Raw genomic sequence first — 25,113 nt, 5'->3', positions numbered from 1 at the left:
TAGAGAAATGTTGGGCTCTCATCACAAATACTCCGATTTCTAAATTCCTTACCATGATGCAGACGTTTCCAAAAAATATGTGTGGATGCTGACCAGAATTGTGTGATACAGTGGTTATATTTTATGCATCATTCTCAATGAATGCTGTTACTATTTTGCATTACTTATGATCATCAGAAAAAGCCATTGCTGATTTAAATGGATCAAATCCTTACCTTCGTCTAACACTTGAGTGGTGGACCAGTTCAACGAAATGTGCAGGATAATAAGGGATGGTTTTACAGTAGGGTGTTGTAGAAAATTACTATATTTTGTGCGGTCTATCCAATATTTGTGCCCTATCTGTTTTTGAGGTTGGTGCTTTTTACTTCTTTGTGTTTGATTTCTACAAATCATTTAAAATGGCATATTTCCAGTTCTACTAATTGAATTTTTGTTATTTTTGTGTCATATAATTTATTACATTTTACTCCTTTTTCTAAAATGGTGTATGATTTTTCTTGTATTGTGTTTTCATTTTGTTACTGTGTTTTGTGCAGCGTAAATACTTTACACATTGCCTCTAAGCTAGTCAGTCAGTCAAAGAACTTTATTCGGTTAATTAAAACCATAAAAGCAGTACATAGTACATAAAACAAGGTTAAAATACAATTAAACAAGTTTAAAGGTGATTGCTAATCCTGGATAAAAAACATGTTAAAAAAGGATTTACAAAAACAAGTTTTAAAAATAGATATAGGGAGTACCCATTTCAGTATATTTTAAACATTCCCTCCAAAATTTTTTTTTTTTTTTTTTGCAAGTGTCAGGTTTGGTGGTTGATTTTTGGGACAGGTCTTGTTTTATTTTGTCTAACGGCTGCTACCAAAAAACAAGCTACACCATATGTGACCTGTACCGAGTTCAACATCTGTAGGTATAATAGAGCCGGCCGTACCTGAGCAAAGTTTAAGTCTTTCAAGATAGGGAAAATAAATTTTTTACGGGCCACCAAATAATGTTCACAAAGCATAACTAGGTGCAGAGTGTCCTGTGTGGAAAAAAAATCGCAGGTGCAGGGTGGGGAATCTTCTGGAGTACCCCACTTTGTGTACGAGCCAAGCACAAGATGTATCAGGTTGAACCTGAACCTTATAAGTAGGAAACGATGACATGGTTTAGTTACATATTTTAAATAAGGTTCCATAGCCATGGACGACGAAAGTTGGTAAAATGATCTTACCATTGGTTTACAAAGCTCAGCCGTTTCCCTCTCAGCCTCCAACATATTTCGAAAGTGCTGCTTGACCCACCTTACATCCTCTTTCTTACGATTCTGTGGAAAAGAGTACATATCCGGGCGCCCTAGCCTAGCGCATGCCGCTCTAACATACGCCAGCCACGGTATGCTGTCTGCTTTATCCAGAGTCATACAATCTTTGAGAATGCAATGATTCAATGTGATCTCCTCATTTGTCCAGGTTTTAATCCAACATAACAGTGGGGACATTTTTAAGAGATCAGTGACATGTCCCAAGCCTATTTCGTTATGGATTGAATATGTAGGAGATGATTTCGGGAGTGATAACAAGGCTCGTATAAAATTGTTTTCTGCAATTTGGATGCCTGGGGCTGAAACGTAGCCCCAAATATCAGCCCCATAGGATGCAATTGCCATACATTTGGCTCTATAAATACGAGTCATGGCTTCCATGGGTCTCGAACCCAATCTTTTGGAGAAATGCATAAGAGCTGTGGTGGATCTGCTAACTCCATTCTCCTTTAGTTTCAGTTGGGCACCCCAAGTTCCTTTCTCGTCAAAGGTGACTCCCAAATAGCAAAAGAAGGGTACCCTCGAAATTGAAGAACTGTTACAGCTGAAGGACCTAACCTTCATATTTTTCTTCCGTGAACCTGTAACCATAACATGAGATTTAGCAGTGTTAATCTTTAGGTCCAAGGCTTCCATAAAACCACCAAAGTGATCTAATAGTCTTTGCAGGCCCGTACCAGTCCGAGCTATAAGGACAGCGTCGTCCGCGTATAGGAGGACCGGAATAGGTAGCCCCCCCATACGCGGCATGTCCAAGGTAGCTGAGTTCAGGGATTTCCCCAAGGAGTTAATATACAGTGTGAAGAGGAGAGGGGCCAGGATGCAGCCTTGTCTGACCCCTCTCCCTGACCTAAACTTCGCCGTGCATCTTCCTTCCCTTGTTACCCTAACAGAGGCGGACAAGTTTTGATGGAGGTCGTGCAAAAAATTGACCAAAGTAGTGTCCAAACCCAAGTCATGCAAAATAATCCACAATTTTGAACGGTTAACCAAATCAAAAGCAGAAGATAAGTCCATAAATCCCAAATAAAGAAGCCCCCCCCTTCACCACGGTGTATTTGCTAATAATGAGGTGAAGGTTTAAACATTGGTCCATGGTCCCTCTATGTGCTCTGAAACCATACTGTAGTTCCGAAAGGATCCCGCTCTCCACAAGCCAATCCCCCAGTCTTTGCAGAATGACTCTGCCCAGGATCTTAACGGCAGAGTCCAACAGGGAGATTGGCCTGTAGCAGGCAGGGTCCCCCCTGTTCCCTTTCTTAAAGATGGGCACAATAATAGAGGTAGACCAGGAGGAAGGAAAACCAGCTGCAGGTATCGCATTGAAAACATTGGTTAATATTTTTGACCAAAATTGCGGATACTGGATGTAGAGATCTGCGGGGACCCCATCAGGTCCCGGGGCCTTGTGTTTACTTGTGTCTTTAATCGCCCTTTCAACCTCGGTGGTGTTAAACTCCATAACCAGGTGGGATGAAGCATGGGCACTGACTGGTGAAGTTAATGCTGTAGATTCATAAATCTGTTTGAAGTGGCCTAGCCATCTATCGTCTTCGATCACACAGTCCATATCAGTTTTCCCATCCTCGGAAAAAAAAGGCTGGTTCACAATGGCCCAAAACTTTTTGCTGTCTCTCAATACATCAATGGATAGTAAACTATCCCAAGCTTCCTCCTTAATTTGGGTTTTGCGATTAATAACTGCAATTTTGTATTCCTTCCTTAGGTTAGCCACTAAGGGCCTGTCTCTGGGTTTATATTTTAGTGCTTTCAGCAGGGCACTGTGTTTTTGCGAGCATTCCTTGTTAAACCATTTGTAAATCTTCTTATTCCTTTGTGCGCCTGGCCTTGGCTCCAGGTTCTTAGAGATCCTTACACATATCTCCTCATATGCAGCCACTACATCGGAGCCCAGGGCGGTTGGATCTAAGCACACTGCCATATTAGCCTCCGACTCTTGGGCTAATATTTGGAAGAATTGATCAGGGACAATCATCCCCCATTTTAGACGCCTTCCCTGGTCCTTAGTCGTCAAGTCTTTTGAAGCTGCCACGCCTGTCAATCTACTGATCCGGAAACAGTCTAGGTCCAGCATTAGGAGGACAGGATGATGATCACTGAAACTAGCAGTAACAACCCTATACTCACATGCCTTTAACAGGACCCCGGTTGATACAAAAATATAGTCTATGACGGTGTTGGCGTCTCTCCCAATAAAGGTTGGGGCTCTGGGTTCATTTTTGCCCTGATCAAATTCAAATAGGTTTAAGTTCGCAAGGAAAGTCTCAAGACACTCACCCTCGTTCGTGTGTTCGAAATGGGGAATGCCCTCGGTCGGTAAACCCCCATATCTATCGTTATAGCAATCTCCCTCACAAGGGTGAATGTTAAAATCACCCAGGATTACCATCTCTGGGACAGAAATGCAATATTGTCTATAGACTGACAGGAAGTCTAACAGGGAGGTCAAATGCTCATTCGCGTAAGAAACCTCCTTGGAATTATAGAAATTAATAAGCAAAAACATTTTTGAATCAGGTAGAGTCCACTCCACAACTAACGTGTTCATGGGTGCGGAATCTAGTTTTTTAAAAACCCCCACCAAGTCCAAAGAACACTGTGTGAGTAGGCCACCCTTTGCTCTCCCTCTTGCTCCTGGAACTGCTGGAGTAGAAAAACTACGGAAACCATCCAATGAAAAACTTGTGGTGGTGTCCCATGTTTCTTGGATTGCCAGGATGTCGTATTGTTTTACGAACCCTTGCCATATGGGATCTAAAGCCTTTACATTTAAACCCGCCACATTCCAGGAGAGAAATTTACAATATAGTGAGGCTACGTTAGGAGGGGTAAGCGCTCCCCGGCACTCGCCCTCCGCCGGGCCTTTGTCAGGCGTAGGAGATAAGTTTAATTTAATCAAGTCCTCCGTAGCAACATCCTTACATGGTTGAATAGGAATAATCTGATAACTCCGTCCAATTAACGAGCCCTGTGTTTGTCAGTCAACCCAGTCTGTGGTTGACAGGCATTCAAAGCGATTGGCTATTGGAAAGTGCAAGGGATTGTCTAGACCATTTGTAAGCTGGTGGTAATAATAAGGTTGGATGTGATGTGGACCAACAAGAGGACCGCCTTGGCGCGGTCTACCTCTTCTGCTCCTTGCCAGGTTCCATCCCGCATCCCACCCCTCCTCCCACCCAAGGGATTGTATTTCCCAGGGGGGATTAAGTCTCTGTCTGGATTTACGGTCATGTGGTCCTTTTAACCAGCTCCATCGATTATCAGCTTGATTTTGTGGTAGATAAAAGTAGGAAAGAGGTCTAGCAGTCACCGTACTCGCCTGATATCTAGGGGATCCAGTACTGCAAATAAAATCTACAACCTCCGTATTCTCAAAGGTGACCACTACGCAGTCCCCTTGTAGGTTTTTTCTGTTGCCTCCCACCCACGGAACTCTCTCTATCATTAGAATATTGCTCGGTATGTTTGGCGGGAGGGGATAATTATTGGATAGCCAGTGACATACTTTGTTTTTAAGAGCCTGGTACGATTCTACTTCTGATGGAGGGATTTCAGTAACACCAGTGAGAATAATCACGTAGGGACAGGCATCAGGGGGAAGGTGAATATTTCTGCGGGCCATGCCCTTGGCTCTGTCGGGTGCATCAAGATTTAGAGGCTGTGATAAGCAATCACTTGATGTAGCCTGAGGGGTTGGATTAATTTTAATTGTTTTCTGGGTTTGATCTGTTTTCTGAGTTTGGTCAATTACAGAGGGCTTTGTTTTGGTACCAACCTGGTTTGGAGTGTTGCTAGGTTTCTTGGGGGCCACATTTTTGGTCTCCAACGTTCTGTTAATAGCCACCGAAGGCTTGTTGGCCGTTTTAGGTGGGATGGAGACCTGGGCGGTTTTGTTGTTCAAGGTAAAACTAGGGGCACTTATATCCTTATGTATGTTTTTTAGGACAGTTTCCAGGCAGCGTAATCTAGCCTCTATGGGTTCCAGCAAAACTTTTAACATATTAAAAATAGTGGTGTTATTTATGCTTGAACCATTCCCCTCCTGTGACGGTGATTTTGCTAAATTACCAACTTCCCCACTCAGCTCCAGAATTTCCTCCAGACTTTGGTCGATGATAGTGTCGTCTGGAAGGCTCAAGGGTAAACCACTCTTAATAGAATGCGGCCCCCCTGTGGGACTAGGTAAAACTACTGGCAATTTATCCAAGTTAGGGAGGTTAGGGGGAATTCGAACCTTCTTTCCTTTAGGAATGGATGGTTTATTGGCCTTTCGATTTTGCTTGGGGATTGCCCCTTCTATCCGGCCCCTTTCTTTTGTAGCGGATATGATGTTAGAGGTGTTTGACTCACTTTGTTGCGCTCCACTCTCTGTTAGGAGATGAAGGTTAGGAGAAGCCTCCAGATCCTGTAAAGTGTTTGAAGCATCAAGATCCCCAGTCTCTCCAGTGCTATGTACTAGGGCCTGTATATCTGTCCGAGAGTCAATGTTAGGAGTCTGTGCCTGTGCAATAAGGCCCAGGGAGGATCGCTTGGCCATGGCCAAGTCTTGGGACACTCTCCTATCCATTAGTATTATTCCCTCGTCGATTAACGCATGAGTGCGGGTGATAAAATCGTCCAGAGTTCCAGTGAGTTTTTTAGCTCCTACAGCGGCCATACTTCTAGTTTCGCGACAGGTCATAACCCGTATTCCCTAGCAGTAGTAGAAAAAAGGAGCTAAGTGTAACCGACCAGGGTTTGTGGCCCAGTCCAGCCTCTTCTGGCCTCTGAGGGCCACAGAGGGCCCGCCCTTTGCCCGGGCTTCGCTCGGCGTCCCGCTCGCGTCCCGCTGAGCGGAAGAGCGCTGTTCTTAAAGGAGGCGTTGCGGCCGGGGGCGTGTCTTGCTGGGGGTGCGGCCGTGCACACCTGTGCAGCGCAGGGACTCCTGGTCTAGAGAGTCCCTGCAGCACGCGCCCTCAGTTACCTCCCGCTGTTGTTCCCTCCTCCTTCCGGGTGCTCTCCGGCGCTCCTGCAGCCTCGACCCCACGCAAAATGCCGCGCAGCGGCACCCGCGATGCGGGTGCTGCAAGTTGTTAAACGGCGATATGGCGGTCAGTCCCTCCAGGGACACGGGGAGGCTACAAGATGAGTTGGCGGTTTCCCAGTTCACTTAGTCGGCAAGTGGTGGCATCCAGGTAAAGTTCCTCACAAATAAGGGTCCCACTGCACTCAGGAAGTCTTCACACTTAAGAGCTTGGTCGGCCGGGGGCGTGTCTTGCTGGGGGCGCGGCCATGCACACCTGTGCAGCGCAGGGAATCCTGGTCTAGAGAGTCCCTGCAGCACGCGCCCTCAGTTACCTCACGCTGTTGTTCCCTCCTCCTTCCGGGTGCTCTCCGGCGCTCCTGCAGCCTCGACCCCACGCCAAATGCCGCGCAGCGGCACCCGCGATGCGGGTGCTGCAAGTTGTTAAACGGCGATATGGCGGTCAGTCCCTCCAGGGACACAGGGAGGCTACAAGATGAGTTGGCGGTTTCCCAGTTCACTTAGTCGGCAAGTGGCGGCATCCAGGTAAAGTTCCTCACAAAAAGCTTACTGCTTTTGTGCCAAGCTACCAGAGGGTTGAGCACAGGTTAATTTGGAGTTTGCTTGTGTTTTACCCTGACAAGAATTGTGGTTTCTGCTTGAGTAGGGTTTTACCCCCTCAACCTGTAACCCAATTTCCTACAAGAACAAACCTGAGGAATTATCTAAGTATTAGTTTATGTGCCACGAGGTAATAAAACCTACATTTTATTTTCTAGAAAGGGATTGCTATGAACCATTTCAGAACATGGGCGAACAGAAAGGGGAGCAAGAAATTCAAAGAAATACCACCTCTCATGGTCAAAATAAAACATTGGACACATTCTATCAAAGACCGCACATTAATATGATGGCAAAATATATACATATTAGTATTTTCCCATTGCATTTCCGCAATTATTATGTTAATAAATTGCAGAATCTGGGTACATTCCATAATCTATCATATTATCTGCAGTTTTATAAAAATTATAGCAAATGTATCGCTCAACGCAGTAGTAACATATAGTTGTATGATGAGTTGCTAAGCTTGTAAAACTGCAGCTTCTGCATAAAGCACATCTTCAGTTTTTCAACGACTTGAACAGAATATGCATTTAAAATAAATCAAGGAAATACTATGACAAATATATATTGAATGATGTCCTTACCAGTCATATTGCAGTACACACTCATGGGTCCAAGGGGGCCACTTCCATCTGTATCGATAAAGTAGAAACCTGAAGAATTTCCTTTATGTCTGTATACTTCACAGGACTCTTCATAAATAGCTGGAATATTGAACCATATAGGTAAATATACATCAGTTAATACCACATATTTGCTTATTTTACGAATCAGATTTTAAATGCTTGCTTCTATGTAGACATGTTTCATAAAATTCTAAGTTTGAAAGCCAGAAGCCTGTTTGGGATGTGACTGTAATAAGCCTTTAATGATGATGGTGGGAGGTGTTCTGCCAAAGACTCTTCCCTGTTGATGTCCTTGTCACCTTAGTCTTTCCCCAGTGACAGCTGAATACGATTTTGTGTGCTAATTATGACAGAATCTATCTTTTGAAGCACTAGTTAATCTTGTCACTGCCGGGATGAGAATCAAAAGCATCCAAATGAAAAACAATATCATACCCATGTTGAGCCAGATCGGTTGAGCAGCGCTGCCTAGAGAAGAAAATTGGGTGGGTATATAGAAATTAATGTACACAGTATTATATGTGCATTTTTTTTAAATATTCGTTTTAGAGCAAACTTTTTCAAATGTATTGGGCAAATCTCCATATATTTTTTCGAGCAGTACTGAAGGGAAACCATTAAACATCTCACTGCGTCAGAGCCTTGCACAATACCCAAGAACAATTACATATGCATAAGTCATATAGATTAAGCAAATCACTATTTTCATATGCGTTTAAACATTCTTTTTAATGTGAAAGAGGCTCTGTTGTGAACATTGCCACACTAAACAGTGTGAGGCACCATTGTTATGAGCGTTTTTAACCAACATGCCGAGAATAGCAGTCCAGTATGACAAACCTTGGTTAGGTCTCAACTTTTCCTGGTTAGATCCGACCACAAATTTCAGTGAAACTGCCCAGCCCTTGATAATTATGCCACAGGCAGTAGTCAGTTCCCTACAGAGATGCATGTTAAGTCCAAGCAACAGCAGGACTTTTATAGTCAAGAACACAACAGAATAAAAACACGGTAGTGAAAGCCCCTAGCGTCAACAGAACACCAATGTACACTCTCTCTCTGTGCTTGTGAGAAATTTGATATTTTGTTGGGACAGTGGAAGTCCCACTCAAATAATATACACAGGGGGATATTCTCAAGAACGTGCGATAATCATCGCCATGATAGGTTAACGCAATTTTTCATATTACCGCCTATTGCGGGAAAATGACTCTGCGGTGACAGGCCCCCGTGCCAACCAGAAAGGTTAAGAACCTGGGAATTATACTGGACGACCAACTGACATTAGGACCTCAAGTAAATGCGCTAGCTTCTAAAACCAGCTATATCACCAAAATGCTGAGGAAAGTCCTGCCCTTATTGCCTAGGGATAGCAGACAAATTGTAGTCGGGGCGCTGGTAATGTCTAGACTGGACTATTGCAATGGACTCTATCTCAACATACAATTAAGAGGATTAAAAAAACTGCAGATACTGCAGAATGCGGCAGTTAGATTACTCATGGGCCCTTCAAATTTTTGCTCCGTTTCCAAAGAAAGGAAAACCTTACATTGGCTCCCAGTAAAGAGCCGTATACAATTTAAGGCACCATGCTTAGCCTTTAAGGCCTTGCATGGCATAGGTCCAGAGTATCTTCAGCAGAGACTGCGCTGGTAGGTACCAGGCAGACTACTGCGGTCTAAAGACGCCAGCCTGGCTAGGGTGCCTCGTATAAAGAAAGCCTGTTGGGGGGGGGCAAAAGTTTTATCCATGGCACAGCGAAGGCTTGGAAGGAATTAAAGACCTGGCTCTTTTCCAAAGAGTAGGCCGCCTCCTTTTTACTTTTTTACCTTTTTACCTTGCCAGTCTTAGAGAATCAAGAAGCGCCAGGACACCACCGGGTATTTGTTGCGCTCTACAAATGACATTAACATTAACATGCAATAGTTTCCCGATAACACGTCAAATATCCGCGATATAATTACGAGGATGGGGATAAAAATCTAAACCCGAACTTGAAAAATGTTGCGATGGGCCCAACTGCGATAAAAAATTCAGTGATAAGCAGCGCCAGGCCTGCAAGTCCCACAAGTCAGGTGGGCAAAATCACTATAAAAGCGGCAACCAAAAACATAAACAAAACACAAACAACTGCAAAGCACCATGGAGGTAACCAGAGTTAAGTACAGAGGACAACCAGAACCCCACAAGCCCCATGGAGGACCAGTCTGGGACCATCATTGGGGAGACGGTGGCAGGAGTTGGGGGACCGGACACTGCACAACATGACCTCAGCCAACAGCAACAGGGTGAGTAACAACCAGGGACTGGGGGGACGGGGGAGATGGGCACAATGGCACACATGCACAATAAAGTATAGCACATCTGTGGACAAACCATGCCCAAGAGTCACAACTCCGATCAAGAGCCCAATTTACCCAAGTCTGCAACACCTCAGCACTATATAAGCACAGAAGTGAAAGGCACACCACCTGAAAGGGATAAGGGCCAGCCAAATCAGAGCTGAAGGGGCAACTCACCAACAATGCAGCACACAAACATAATAATCAGAGCACCTTAACATTGACAACAATGTGGTACACACTGCAACACTTTCACAACAGAATAGAGGACACAACTACTGCCGCTTGTGTGTAGAAAATGGCCATTCACATTTGGCATAGCAGGAAACTGTGAGATGATAATGTACAAGTACAACCTCACGTCCCTGATGGTGTAGAAATGTCAACTGTCCCGCATCAAATAGGTATCTCCTCACAACATTCACAATGTACATTGTCATGCAGTCTGAAAGTAAACTTGTACAATGCGTAAACATACATGTGAACACAATGTCAATCTTCATCTCCCCTTCACATTGCAGAGGGTGAATCAACACCTCCTGCAGAGCAGACCCAACAAGACAGCACTGATGATGAAGAGGACCTCCCCAACATTGACACCGATGCCCTCCAAGAGCTCATGGACAGCTCCAGCACCCCACCTCCAGGAACAGGGCAGCCCAGCTGCATCGATGAGACGGTACCCCCTGCACAGACCACACAGCAGGAAGCACCCACCACCACGGCTGTCTCCCAGGACCCCACGACCAACAGATGGCATTCCAACACCGTGTGTTAGGATGCCAGGAGAAGATGGCTGAACAGCTGCGGGTGGGGTTCAACCTCATGGCAGCCAAACTATATGCCATACGTGGGTGTCTAATTCCCATCAGGGACAACTTCCAGTCCCTAACGGACACCCACTGTCCGCACCATGCTCTCCAACAATCCATGGCTGACATCGCTGGAGTCATGACTCTGAGCCAAGAACAACTGTCCAGTCAGAGTGGCTCCAGCAATGTCAGCCGGGAGTTGAGACACATAAGTAGAATGATGGAGAGCTTAGAGTGGATGCAGACGGGAAGAATGTTTGCCACGACTGCATAACCAGCGAGATGTAGCTGTGATCTTCCATGCACTGCAGATCCTCGTCATGCCATTGCCACCACAAGGCCTGGCGCGGATGAATGCTGGTGTCACTACTCCATCCACATCTCCGCCCCCTGAAGTGTCAGTGCCACACAGTGCAGCAGACATTCCACCTCCGGCCCCTGATGTGTCACTGCCACACAGTGATGCTGACAAAACACCACCACCCGCATGTGAGGCACCTGACACATCAGAGGACGAAGATTATGATGAATCTGGCTTTGTGGTAAGAATGAAGTGGTAGCATTCATCTCTGCCATACGGCAGGTTTCAGCTTGGTTCTGCCCTCCTCCTCATGCCCTGGAATAACACCTTCCACTGTCCTCCTTTACACTCAGCGACACTCAACTTGGACCTCGACATGGACTGCCATATTTTGTTTGGTTACCAATGACACAGCAGTCACACTGCGGACTGAAGTGAACTTATAAATCCCTAAAGGACTCTGGCTGGCCCTCCATGGGGCAGCAACGTAAAGTGGGGTTTGCATGGCCCTGTACTGGTCCAGCTTCAACACTCCACTGAGTGTGAATAAAACATTCTAATTCACACAGATGTGTCATGGCTGTGATCAATCAAGTATGAAAGTATGGATGAAGGTACTCCCTGGCTAATGATATCAATGCGCATGTATGGCCGTGACCCAGATAGCCAGTGAGAAACACATTGTCATTCAAATCAACACTCATCACAGTTGAATACAAGTGAAGGTGCGTAGACTTTATTAGCATATGCATGTCAGTATGGGCAAGATAAGTGCCACAACATGCAGACCAATGCAGCACTAGGTCAGAATGAGGAACGTTGCCAATCGCCACTGTCCACTCCGGGGGAGTGCCTCACCTTTCACAGGTGTGTGTTAACCTGCGTTGTTGTCCGCTCATGTATTCGGAGTCCAGGCGAATGCAGCCATGTCCACTGTTGTCGAGGAATATGTGACCAGATCTCCAAGATGCAACAAGGTGTTGGGACATGTGCAATGGGTTCCAATCTGTTGTGGCTGCTGGTACTTAGTTACTCGTCCATGAAAGCGATTGCAGATTCGTAGGCTATCATTTCCAACATGAGGTAGTTTTCGACTTCATCAAACAGGACGGCGAGTCGATCCATTAGCATGTCCGGACAGATGTGCTGCGTCCACCCCCTTTCACCAATTAGCACTACAGCCCAATAAGGGAGCGGTTCAATGTGGTCACTGCACATGAGGATTTGTGCAATCTCCCAGGTCCAACTGCCAGCATGTATGCCAAGTATCAAGGCATCCCATAAACGGGTATCACGGTGACACTCCTGGTCGTGGGCCAACAGGGGGCACAAACACATGTCAAAATCTAGTTCAGCTACCCTCCTGCTGGATAGGCAGACATCCATGGACCACTCGAATATGCACAATCGACAATGCAAAACAGGCTGAACGCAGGTGAAGTTGGCAAGGCGGAAGCTTAGCCGGTAACTGATCTGCAGCACTTCCAATGGCAGGGCCCCCAGTAAATGCAGCATATGTGCATGGTACAGTTCCACGTGATAGGGGTTGTGCATGTGTCCGGGATGTTTTGCCTTTGCGTTAGTGGCTCTGGTTGAAGCGGCATTGTTCTGACCTGCACCAGTTCTGTGGATGAAATGCCACAGCTCGGATCAATGAGTTGTTTTAGTGTGCAACAGTTGTACGCCTGGGATGGTGTGGGAGTAAGTGTGAAGGCCATTCCATGCAAGATAACTTCGAGCAAGGACTTCTGTGTGTGAATTGTGTTTACGTTGGTCTTTCGTCGGGCTGTGCATAGTGTGGGAGTCGGCATCAGCTGCTATGGTAACAGTCAGGGGGTGCCGGGCACATGCAATTCCGAGTTTGGATGTGCAGATATGCTTCCGTCTGATAGTACAGACAAAGGAACTTTCATTCCTAGCGTTAGTTTGTCATCTGCCTGCATTCAGGAAATGTGATGTGGCTTGTTGGGGGTGGGGTGGAATGTGTGCGACTTTGGGATTCATGTTTGGCATGTCTTGCATGTGGCAAATGTGCGGCATCACTGTGTGTTACGTTGCCTCACAGCTGCTCCTCCCTCACCTCTGGCCTATTTACTTGTGTGCGCTGCACGGTTGCATCACTTGCAATCCTACGACACACCATTGTTATGACTGTATGTGCATGTCCACAAGCCTGACAAAGACGCTGTGATGTTGGCCATTGAAGGTGGGCGGCCACGTCAGTGTAGGCCTATGATAAGGATAGGGCGGACACAGATGTAGATTCCATGCCTGGCTGAACTCGCCCTGCGAGTAGGGCTAGGCATTTGGCTCATGCTGAGGCATTACAGATACACACAACACTTGGCATGTATGAGCCAAGACCCCGAGCGGTCTTGCGCACCTTCATTTCTCCCTTCTTGCGAGCCCACCCTCAGGGTGCATGCTACATTGCAAAATTGTCGATTGCGGGCCGGGTGGCGCCGACACTACAACAGAGACACGCACATTAGTTACTTCCTTGTCCAGGCCAGAACTGAACCATGCCCGGAGCCCCGGGTAAATTCTTCACACCCCTACACTGGACTGGCGTACGTCGGCCCAGCCCACCCTGCTTACACTTACACGGGGGACGACAAAGCTACAAGTCCAAGGTCTTAGCCACTGCCTGAGGTGACATGTTTGCATCCGCTGTCCACAGCACAATGTAATGTGGTAGGGCCCGGGGACATCATGCATACATAATGACCACACGGACACACTTAGATAGATAGTGGATATGGCTATGGGCACATGCGCCCAGCCCCTTTTTATTACCAGGGTCACATGCCCAGTGACACCTGTGCTAGATGGGTGTGGGGAGAGTGTAAGCCAGCCCTCAGGTTGGTGCTGGCAACAACTAGAACAGTGATCTTTGGATCACACACACAGATTCAATCATAAAGGGTCCATGACTTGCAGTGCACTGAGGTAGGGGCACCAGTCTGGAATCACACACAAAAGATTCAATCATAAAGTGTCCATGACTTGTGGTGCACTGAGTTAGTGGCACCGGATGCACTGCGGCTGTCACAGGCCTACTGCCACGTGGCGATGAATTGAGCTGCACTGAGGTAGGGGCACCAGAGATGAACGTGCTCATGTAAAGTAATTGTTAATGATTGTGTCCCTTCAGGATATTCCGGCTGCAGCTGCAGTGGGGTGTGGTACACCTGCCTCATCTTCATCATCATTGTCCAAGGTCTTCCTCACTACCTGAGGTGACATTGTTGCATCAGCTGTCCACAGCACAAAACTCCACCATAAAGGGTCCATGTGTTGTGGTGCACTGAGTTAGTGGCACCTGAAGAGCTGAGCAGGGTATCAAGCTGATGATGGCATCCAAGACAGGTGGGAGTAACTTTGATAGGCTGCCTGTAAGACTCCTCCGTCTCAGGCAGTTGTTGTTTGGAGGTGGTCCTGGCGGTGGTGGCGTGTGCACAGCCAGTGATGATGGTGTGTCCTTGCAGGTCAGGATTGGATTTGATATGTGTGAGCCCTGCTGACTGCAGTGTATGCCGGAGGCAGCAGTCGGCAAGGGCCCACAGCCACGTGGTGTTGAACTGAGCTGCACAGAGTTAGTGGCACCTGATGAGCTCAGCTTGTGCGCAGTAAGCTATGATGGCGTTTCATTGCAGGTCAGGATTGGATTTGATATGTGTTAGCCCTGCTGACCGCAGTATAGGCCGGAGACAGTGGTCAGCTAGGGCCCACAGCCACGTGGAGTTGACTTGAGCTGCACAGAGTTAGTGTCACCTGATGAGCTCAGCGTGTGCGCAGCCAGTGATGATGGCGTGTCCTTGCAGGTCAGGATTGGATTTGATATGTGTGAGCCCTGCTGACTGCAATGTAGGCCGGAGGCAGCAGACAGCAAGGGCCCACTGCCACGTGGTGTTGACTTGAGCTGCACAGAGTTAGTGGCACCTGAAGCACTCAGCGGGTGCACAGCCTGCGGTGATGCGTCATCCGGGCAGGCCGCACTGGAAGCAATGTCCGTTGCCTACTGGACTTTGCCATAAATAAATGAAGACTCAATTTGATTTGGGGAACCTGCTGACCGCAGTGTAGGCCAAAGGCAGTAGTCAGCACACACATAACTCTGCGGTGCTGTGCCGCTGGTTGCGCTGGGGTCCTGTGTCGTGAAGGCCAGCGATCTGCTGAGGAGGCTGGAGGTCACGGTGGCGGACTCATGGCAGGGTGGGAGGCGCCGCCCTCGCAGATGCGTTGGCCATCCCGGAAGTGAACCACGCCCAGAGCCCCGGCCTATTTATTCACACTCCGACGGTGGACTGGCGTACGCCGGACCAGCCCACTCCGCTTATGCTTACAGGGGGGACGTCAAAGCTACATGACCAAGGTCTTCCCCACTGCCTGGGGGTAACATGGTTGTGCCCACTGTCAACAACAATACAAACACCAGTAGTATATGTCCACATGGTCATGTCTGTGCACTGCATACTGAAGTCTGTCCAGCACATCAGCGCCACACTTGGCATTGTGTACATTCTTATTAATGGGTGACTTGCCTCCTTCACACATACTTGGTTCCCACCTCTCTCCACATTCTGCAATTGTGTGGCTGAGGGGCCATGTCGTTTTCGGAAGGTCAGCTGTTTTGTTCTGCGCTGCCTCGGTGGTAGTCCAGGGGGTTCCGGGAGGGCCTGGGGGTGGTGGCGCTGGGTGCTGTGGCCCTCTTGGGTCTTCGAGCTGCATGATCAGTAGCTCCATGACATGTGTTGGTCTTCAGAGGTGGCTCTGGGCTGGGTTCCTTTTCATACTGCAGGTTGTCATCCTGCTTAACACCAGTAAAAGGCAGGTGTTAAATCCCTGCTACTAACGCGCATTATCGCCTGTTTTTGGATCGATTCGCCAATCTGGATGGTCTTTGAGAATATTGCGAAGTGGTGTTTTCATGTGTTTTTGCATGGGAATGCCTACTCTGCATGTCATTAGCGTTAGTTGTCGCTCTCATCCGTGATGATGTTTTTTGCGGCAGCTATCGATGGAAAACTGGCGATATGGGCAGTTTGCACCAGCTTGAGACTAGGGCGTAAAATATATCACCACTTTTGCAGCGCTAAAGTGCTGATAAATAGACGGTAAGTCCTTGAGAATATGCCCCACGGCTTTTGTAAGTGTGAACCACAAATGTCACTAAATAAACCTATGCTTAACCCTCTGGTAGCCCCGTACAAAAGCAGACAGGGTTAACTAAGAGTCAAGAAGTATGTAATTACACACCACTCAAATTGAAATGAAGTGAAAACACAACGTAACAAAACAGTGTTAAATTTGAATAAGTAGAATGAGACTAAAACAACAAAAATCCAATAAGTAGAACCAGAGATTTGACTTTTTAAAATTTCATGTGAAAATAGACCCAATAAGCACAAAGTGCCACTCACGATTATCTGGTCGCACTGTAGTGGGATAAAGTCACAAGTTCAGGCTGACCGCAGTGAAGACCAGGTTGGAAACAGGGACCTGATTTGTCTCTCTGAAGAGTTTACCTTCCTAAATTTAAGTAAATGCGAGGACCTGCAGGTGGAGGTTTTTGCAAAAAACAAAAATAGTTTTTGGTTTCAAAAAGCACACACTGCCACAGTAGTTACTGGCACTGAACAAAACTATTGTGTGTGCCGATATGCTTCTAGTGAAAGAGCAGAATGCTGTCACTCACAGTGAAGCCAGCCGATACAGAAAGAAAGACAGAATTTTAATAAACGCGAAAGATCATGGTAAACACAAGACCAAATTTGGGGACCAATAATTAAAGAAAGCCTCAAAAGTGCACCCAGGGATCCTTTCTTTAAGTGCAGCTATACAGCATTCATGAATTCCCAAGAATTTACAGAAGCAAGACAAGAAATAGCACACCTAGAAAATATTTGTGAGCTGTATTTTTACATGAACAAATATGCATGCATAGATTTGCTCATGCAGAAATCTGAGTGTTTTCAAGCTCACTTCCCCTCTAACCACTTTTTTCCCCAACTATGGAAGAAGATTTACGTCTACCATTGTCAGGAGTAAATTTCCAACATTTCTCAGTATGGGAAAAGATTAGAGAAGAGTTGTTGAAAAGTCTTACAACATGCAAGTTAGTGGGTTTGCACAGACTCAAAAGGGCATTCTAACCCTGGACCTATTGCTTACCACTACCGTAAGCCCCGGTATGAAGATATGAGGGAAACGTGGCAAAATAAGGCGATTGCAAATATTTAAACACTACTATGGTAGGAGCCCTGGCATAATCAGAGAGGCTATATCAGAGCTCTTATATAATGAGATTGCTCCCGTAATTTGTAGCCACACTACATGGCACCAAAGGGACAAGTGGATATTGTTACAGGACAAGTAGATTTATGAAGCAACCTGCCCCATGGACAAGTAGATATTCTATTAAATTCCACAACCCTGTGTCTTGTCAGCGTAAACGCCTCATAGTCCCAATTGATGAGAACTAGGGTACAATATTTTCTTTCCCCTCATACAGTCCCATAGAAAGGAAGCTATTGAACAACATATAAAAGGATCAGAAAGTTTCTTTAAAAAATATAATGCTACTTGCATTGCTTAAAATTAAAACGTCTTAAAATTAGAAGAATACATTTTCACATTCTTCCTTGTAAAAACCACACAATTGAATATGTCAGGTTCGGACTACTAAGAGACATTATCACAAGGTCAGGGTAGCAAATCAGAATGGCCAAACCTCTTTGCAGGAAAGCCCAGCATCAGTGGGATTAAGTGCATTTAGAACCTCATCAAGATGTAGCTATGTTGTGGTATTCTGATGATTTCTAAATAAGAATAACCCCCCTCTAAAATTGCTGCTGTGTGCTGGTATATTATGACTGATTTCTTTGCACGGTTTGTTTCCTGTCGGTCAAGGGTGACCTTGTTCAATTAGATGGCTTTTAGTTCATGCTTTGAAATCTTCCAACATGCACTAGGGTCATCAAACAGTTCCGTTAGCCCAAGTGAGGTAAAAATTTACTTCACATACTGAAGATAAGTGATTTTGTGCATATTGTCTCATTTTAAACAGTTTTTTATAATGGACTATGTTAAGATTAACCCGTCCCTGCTCATTATGGAGTGCAACAACATAATCAGTGCTAGCTTGATACAGTTGACACAAATGGCAATCCCAACTCGTGATGGAAGATATAATTTGAGGAAGATCTAGGGAGGGCGGCTACACTCTTGAAGAATCAATCTTCCAATTTTTGAAGTTGGTCTGCAGGAGCCATACCCCACACACATGCCCCATAGGATGTGGCAGATACTGTCTTTGATTGGCAAATCTTTTTAATTGAATCAAGAGGTTTGGTTCCCAGTTTCTCAACAAAGGAATAGGTTGCTGCTATGCTCCTTTCCATCACTAGGGCCCTGTTATCAACAATGCTTGCCCAAGACTGCTTTCTGTCAAACTGTATCCCTAGGTATGGAAAGGACTCTACCGCCAAGGAAGAGGTGTTGCACCGCGGTTCAATCCCCGGCGCCGGCGGCAGATTAGCCCAGCACCATGTGACTCTGGGCAATAGCTTGCTTAATCTTCCCGACGGCCCCCAGCTCCTAGAGACCCTTACGGGTGATTGTTCGCGCTTTACAAATGTGGATTATTATTACCTCTAAACTCCGTGTTCCTATGTGGTTTTCTTTTGGTTAAAGGTGCCCCTGTTATGAGAACGAAAGATTTAGATTTGTTGACCCTCTGGTCCAGTGAGGATATAAAGGCTACATATTCCTTTATTAAATATTGGAGGGCCAACCCCGTTCTGGCGATTAAAACTGCGGCATCTGCATATACCAATTTAATCCTGTCACAGACGGGAACGTCTGGTGTTGACCCCATTAGGGCTGCCTCAAGCCTTTTTTGTGTAGATTGTGATTAAAAAAGAGGCGAGTACACACACTTGTCTTACTCCCTTAGAGAGCTTAAAAGGGCACATACATTCCCTGTTTTTGCCAAAACGGACACAAGCAGTTACACTGGAATACAATTGACTGATTAAATTTACTATTACAGTCTCGATCACCATAGTTTCCATTAGGCTCCATATTTTGTAATGGCTCACAGAATTGAATGCAGCTGTTAAGTCCATGAATGTCATGAAAGACTGTCCTCCCTTTGCTTTGGTTTATTTTCTACAATCAGGCTTAAGTTGAGGCACTGATCTATAGAGCCTCTACCATTTTGAAAGTCGTACTGCACCTGGATGAAGATGTTCTACTCCCTTAGCCACTCTTCCAGCTTGTGTAGCAGAAGATGGCCCATGAGCTCTGCGCTAAAGTCCAGCAGAGAAATGGGTCTATAGTTTTGGGGGTTCTCTTTATCACTCTTTTTGAAAATCGGTACAATTATGCTAGACTTCCACAAAGCTAAAGGGCCATTTCTTGCTATCGCATTGAAGACATTTGTTAGCAGGGGGAAACACAGGTCTGGATGAATTAAGAAAAAAATCAATGGAAACTCCATCGGGGCCCGGGGCCTTCCTGCCAAAACATTTCCCTAGACCAGTTTTTATGTCATCAGTCGAGAATATTAGGTGCTCCTTCAAGGGTTAGCCCTTGGGGAAGTGTTGGGTTGGGAGGATCAAAAGAACTTAAATCCCGCTCAAAATGAGCCACCCACGCTTCTTCATTAACATGAGTGTCCAGCGTGGGATCAGAGGGAGTTTTGGAAAGAGGGGTGTTAATTGCCTTCCAAAAATCACTACTGCTTTTGTTGTCTGTTAGATCTGGGGGTCTCTAGTTGGCAGAGGTAGGTACCACTGTCCAAATAGGGACCCTTGCTTCTAGTCAAGGTAAGGGGGATATACTCTTTAGATAACCCCTGCTCACCCCCTTGGTAGCTTGGCACGAGCAGACAGGATTATCAAAGGCAATGTGTAAAGTATTTGTACCAACACTCACAGTAACACAGCGAAAACACCACAAATGGACTCCACACCAGCTTAGAAAAATAAAAGTATTTAATCTAAACTAAACAAGTCCAAAACAACAAAAATCCAACATACACAGTTCAAGAATATGATTTTAAAAGAGTTCTAGGGTTTGCGTCAAAATAGTTCACCGTTGCGTCACGTTTAGCCCAAAGTACCTGTAGATGCGACAAAAGTTTCAAATGGAAGCTGCAGCATTGAAAAACAAGCGATGCGTCACTCGTGAGTCGATGCGACAGCCCTGCTGCACGCAGCGGGCGTGTTGCGATGAATCCGGTCTGTATGGGGAGGGATGCGATACCTTGTATGGATTCAGGTGTGCAGGTTCGGTAGGAAGCGTCTCGCACAGGCACGATGCGACGATCTTCGGGCGGCGACGATCTCAGGTGAGGCGGCGATGCGCAGCGTCGATCTTCTCGTCTCGCGGCCCCTCGATGCGATGGCTCTGCCACGATGTTCGCTGCGACGTGATGCGGTCCGCAAGCAAGTGGTGCGACGATCTCACCCAGTGGCTTCAGGCTCTGCGACGATATTCGCAGCAACAGGAATCTTCCCGCACCGGGGCGATGCACTCCGCAAGCGAGCGATGCGCCGGCTTTTGCAGCAGCAACAGGCGCTGCGACGATCTTCACGGCGGCGGGAATTTTCTCGCTCTGTCGACGATGCGCTCCGCAAGCGAGCAATGTGTGAAAGTTGCAGATCTTCAAGAGGCCCCACAATTGGATCAAGCACTCTAGGAAGGGCCGAACTCACTCAGCAGAGTTCAGGGGGGGAAGCTGGGGGTGAAGTCCTTTTGTCCCTGGGACTTCGTAACAGGAGGCCAGCTCTCCTCAGGCCCTTGGAGATCTCTTCAAGCAAGGGAACACAGCAACAGCAAAGTCCTTCCCATCTCCTTGGCAGCAAAGCAACTGCAGGTCAGCCTACAAACACACAGCAGGACAGTCCTTCCTCTTCAGTCTTCCAGCTTTCTCCTTGGCAGAGATTCCTTCTTGATTCCAGGATGATCTAATTTCTTGGGATCAAGGTCCCAAAATGTATACCCCAAAATCCTTTGTCCTCTGAAGGCAGAGGGGCCTTTGCCCAGTCCAAACCAGTTCTGGAGCACTCTGTTTACATGACTCCGTCTTTCCTTTCACAGTGCAGGGCAGAAACATCAGACGCCCCACAGGAGGTAGAGCCAGCATTGTGGAGGGAAAGCACAGCCCTGGAGCACTTTGTTGACATGATTCCTTCTCTCATTTCACAGTGCAGGGCAGAGACATCAGACGCATCCCAGGGGGTGGAGCCAGCACTGTGGGGGCAGGCACTGTCCTCTTCTGGTCCCAGGTGCAACTCCTCCCTCCCATCTAGATTCAGATCTCTCTATTCAGCCCTGTGCTGACTCACCCTGTCTCTGGGAATTCCCCAGCCCCCTGGAATTCCCCAGCCCCTGTCACTCAAAACTCCAGACAAGGAATACACAGCCTAGCAAAGGCATGTTTGGATGGTTAGACAAGAAAATACCTACCTTCTAAAAGTGGTATTTTCAAACACAGAATGTTAAAACCAACTTCACTAAAAGATGTATTTTATCATTCTGAATTCAGGCATACTAAACCCGAATTTCTACCATGTTCCCTGAGTCAGTTTAGGATTATAAAATGTAATAATCAAACTGCCCATTCTGGCCTATGGAGAACAGATTGCCTTGCAATAGTGAAAAACGAAAATGGCTGTAATTCACTATTAGGACATGCCACACACATCAGGGCTTGTCCTACCTTATACTTACAATGCACCCTGCCCTTGGGCCTACCATAGGGGTGAATGATATGAAGCAAAGGGAAGGTTTAGGGACTGGTAAGTGGGTGCACTTACCCAGTCGACATGGCAGTCCGAGACTGCACACAGGCTCTGCAATGGCAGGCCTTAGACACATTTTACAAGGCTGCTTCTGTGGGTGGCACAACTGGTGCTGCAAGCCCACTAGCAGCATTTGGATTTTTCAAGCCCTGGGCACTCCTGGTGCACTGTACTAGGGTCTGACAGGTAAACCAAACCAGCCAATCATGGAATCACTAATCCATACATCAATCTATAATAGAGAGAGCATATGCACTTTAGCACTGATCAGCAGTGGTAAAGATCCCAGAGACATAAAATAGCCAACAACTGGTCAGAATAAATATAGGAGGAAGGCAAAAAGTTCAAGGATGACCCTGCAAAAAGGGCCATTTCCAACAGTGTCCTAATGTAAAGTACAACAAGATCAGTAAAAACAGGGAAGCGAAGGAAAAAGCCCTGTGGTAATACCAAGCCAAGAATGCCGAGTCTAACAGCACCTGACCATGATCTAGGCCTCATTTTAGGTTGAGTGGATCTGAGGTTGTATACACAAAAAGGGTCATCCCAGTCAAAGGTCCAGATTTACTAAGGCTTTGCACCAATGCAGAGCAACACAAAGCAATGGAAAGTGATGTAAGGTCTTGCAAGGCTATTTTCTACCCCACCCATATTAAAAATGTACTGTTTTCCCAGTGGAAAACACCTTATTTTGTATTGTTTTGTATTACTGGGGTGTTACTGGAAGGAACAGTGCATATACCCATGGATTTTGACACAAATCTCTAACTCCTACATGAAGCAGATGTTAACAAGGTGAAATCCGCCTATTTCACAAAAGAATTAATACATTGCATGCGGGATGCAATGCACAGCACAGGACATGGCCAATGCATATGATTCATCAGACATTTTCTTGGTACTGGAATTTGCACCAAAAGGGTATGCTTCCAGTACAAATCGTGTGGTAAAGAGAGCACTTTCACCTCTGCACTATGATATGAGGCTATGGACCACACAAGGAACACTGGTCAACCACATGAGGGGTTGACGTCATTAGCAGGTGCCTTTTACTAGACATGCTCTTTAGGCTGTGTTTTCCCATATCACAATCAGTACAGAAACTGTCATTGCTGCTCTGCACCCACCTGCCCTGCACCCACCTACAAGGGGATCTCTGGGGGGGGTCCCATGGGACCCTTTTTCCCCCTCCAGAGGTCTGCCATCAGGAGTGCACTGTCAGTATGCCACCTTTTAGATGGTGCACTGTCAGTGCGCCTTCTGACAGCTTCTTTACCTCTGCAACCGCGTCTATAATATGAGACGGGCAAAGAGGCAAAGAGATTCCCTCATTTGCATGGGGCCATGACCCCATGCAAATAAGGGAACACCATAGCGCTGGAGCTATCCATGCTTCAGCGCGATAGATATTAAAGAAGGGGCCACACAAGCATTTGCAGCCCCTTCTATAATGCCAAAGTGCCCCTGGGGGCTGAAAGCATTGAACAAAGACCCGTTGCTCCCCCAAAGCACTTGTATAATGCAGCCCTTGGAGTGCATATTATGCGCCAAATGTGATAATGATATTTTGGTGGACTTTACATTGTTGTCCTTACAGGTAAGTAAACAGTTCATGCACCTGACCTCTATAAAAGCTGTAATTCTAAGACATTTGCCTTTGTTAGAATTGTATCTAGACATCATTGACTTTTACCAAATTGAAAACACTTTAAAATATTAGTTGTTTAAAAAAATGCAAAAATATAATTGCCAAAAGTTGTAACTAGATTGATTTAACCATCACCAAAACGTACCTCTTCACAGATCCAATTGTTACAATCATGACGCCACCAACAACTCAATTAAAAAGGCTACATTTTGTCAATTAAACGACCTATTAATTGTAGATGGTAGGATATTGAAATGTCCAAACTCCTATGACATTTAATGAAATGTTTGAAAATTCTGATAGAAGCTGTAAAAACTTATGCTAGGGATCCCTATGCCAGAAATGAAAGATAATTCAATTTCCACTATATATCAGTTCTCATTTATTAGATTACATTAGCACTTCATTTAAGTACTCACATCCATGACAGGTGCTTCCACTGTACCCAGTTCCAGTGCAGTCACAGGAGAAAGTGCCCCAGGACTGCGAGCACTTTGCTCCATGTTCACATAAATTTGGCAAACACCTATTTGAAGAAAAAGAATTGTTTAAAGGTAATTTTCTTGGACTGTAATAAGGAAGTGTGTCTTTAACATGTGCACCTGGACAGTATATGCTATTGGCTTACTGGTGATGTGTGCAACAGGTCTTAAGCCAAACTCGTAGCATTTGTTAATTAGCTGCCTCGTTTCAGTTCTCGGAGGGTATTGCACACGTTTACTAAAATGCACCCTCACAGCCAAAGTGCAGTGAAATGAGATGCAAAGTCCATCAGGACCACATGCATTGGCCCACAGGGTACAAAGGCAGGGGAGTGGAGCGAGCTATAAAAAGGACATTCTGAAACTACAAAATGGACAAATGGAAGTTTCCCATTTCTAGAGCTTACAATATGGCATCAGTCAGGTGTATACAAATATGACATGAAATGCACTACCCACATGAATAAAGATTATGACACATTTCATAGCCCCTGTCATATCCGAACAGTTTCATCTAGACAGCGCTGTGCAGAAAGCATAGGATTGCCCGGATGAATGTATTCAGTTATAATGTGGGCTTTGCATTAAGTGAAAGTGTCGGGGCACTGACCTGTTGCACTCAGAACAAAATACATTTATCGTATGTAAATTTAAAAAAAACGTGGAGACAGAAATAGACAATGGGATTCTATTGTCGATAAACAATATCAAGCATGAGTAAAAGTTACTGATTCAAAACTTATTGAAAAGCTGAATGCTCTGTGCTTGAGCCATCTAATTAACAGCTGCACACAATTTTTAAACATCAATTCTTTTTTAACTTTTACTCAAAATAGCACGATCACAGTTTTGCTCTGGCCATTCATTTGCCACCATCCCACCTTTCAGCTCAACTAGTCTAAAATATATGCCATCAGTTGAAGAAGTTAAAATGGCATTTATTAATAAGTATTTAATGAGGCATACAGGAAAGGCACATTAGTCCTGCATGATGCTAAGCAGGAGTCGCTGGTGGCACGTTTGCACTACAACATACCAAATGTCCTTGTCATGTTCACAACCTTCTAAATGAGCACGTTTAAGAGTAGGTTAAAATCCATCACTAGATTGTTTGTAAAAAACTGCTGAA

At 45.8% G+C, this 25,113-nt stretch overlaps 1 protein-coding gene across 1 annotated transcript in view; it reads right to left on the bottom strand.

The window, feature by feature from the left end:
- Positions 1 to 25,113, bottom strand: part of LOC146861627 (contactin-associated protein-like 5) — a 1,270,002-nt gene that overhangs the window by 435,454 nt on the left and 809,435 nt on the right. Inside the window, exons 11-12 of the mRNA XM_085645996.1 lie at positions 23,922 to 24,028; positions 7,547 to 7,666 (exon numbers count right to left, since the gene is read on the bottom strand). Of these exons, the coding sequence (XP_085502122.1) occupies positions 7,547 to 7,666; positions 23,922 to 24,028 (227 nt within the window). The remainder of the gene's footprint in view (positions 1 to 7,546; positions 7,667 to 23,921; positions 24,029 to 25,113) is intronic.

The sequence above is a fragment of the Triturus cristatus genome, chromosome 3_1, assembly GCF_964204655.1.
Source record: "Triturus cristatus chromosome 3_1, aTriCri1.1, whole genome shotgun sequence".
NCBI classification, from domain to species: Eukaryota; Metazoa; Chordata; class Amphibia; order Caudata; family Salamandridae; genus Triturus; species Triturus cristatus.
The sequence above is the reverse complement of the archived record's forward strand: the minus strand, read 5'-3'. Positions and strand labels throughout refer to the sequence as shown.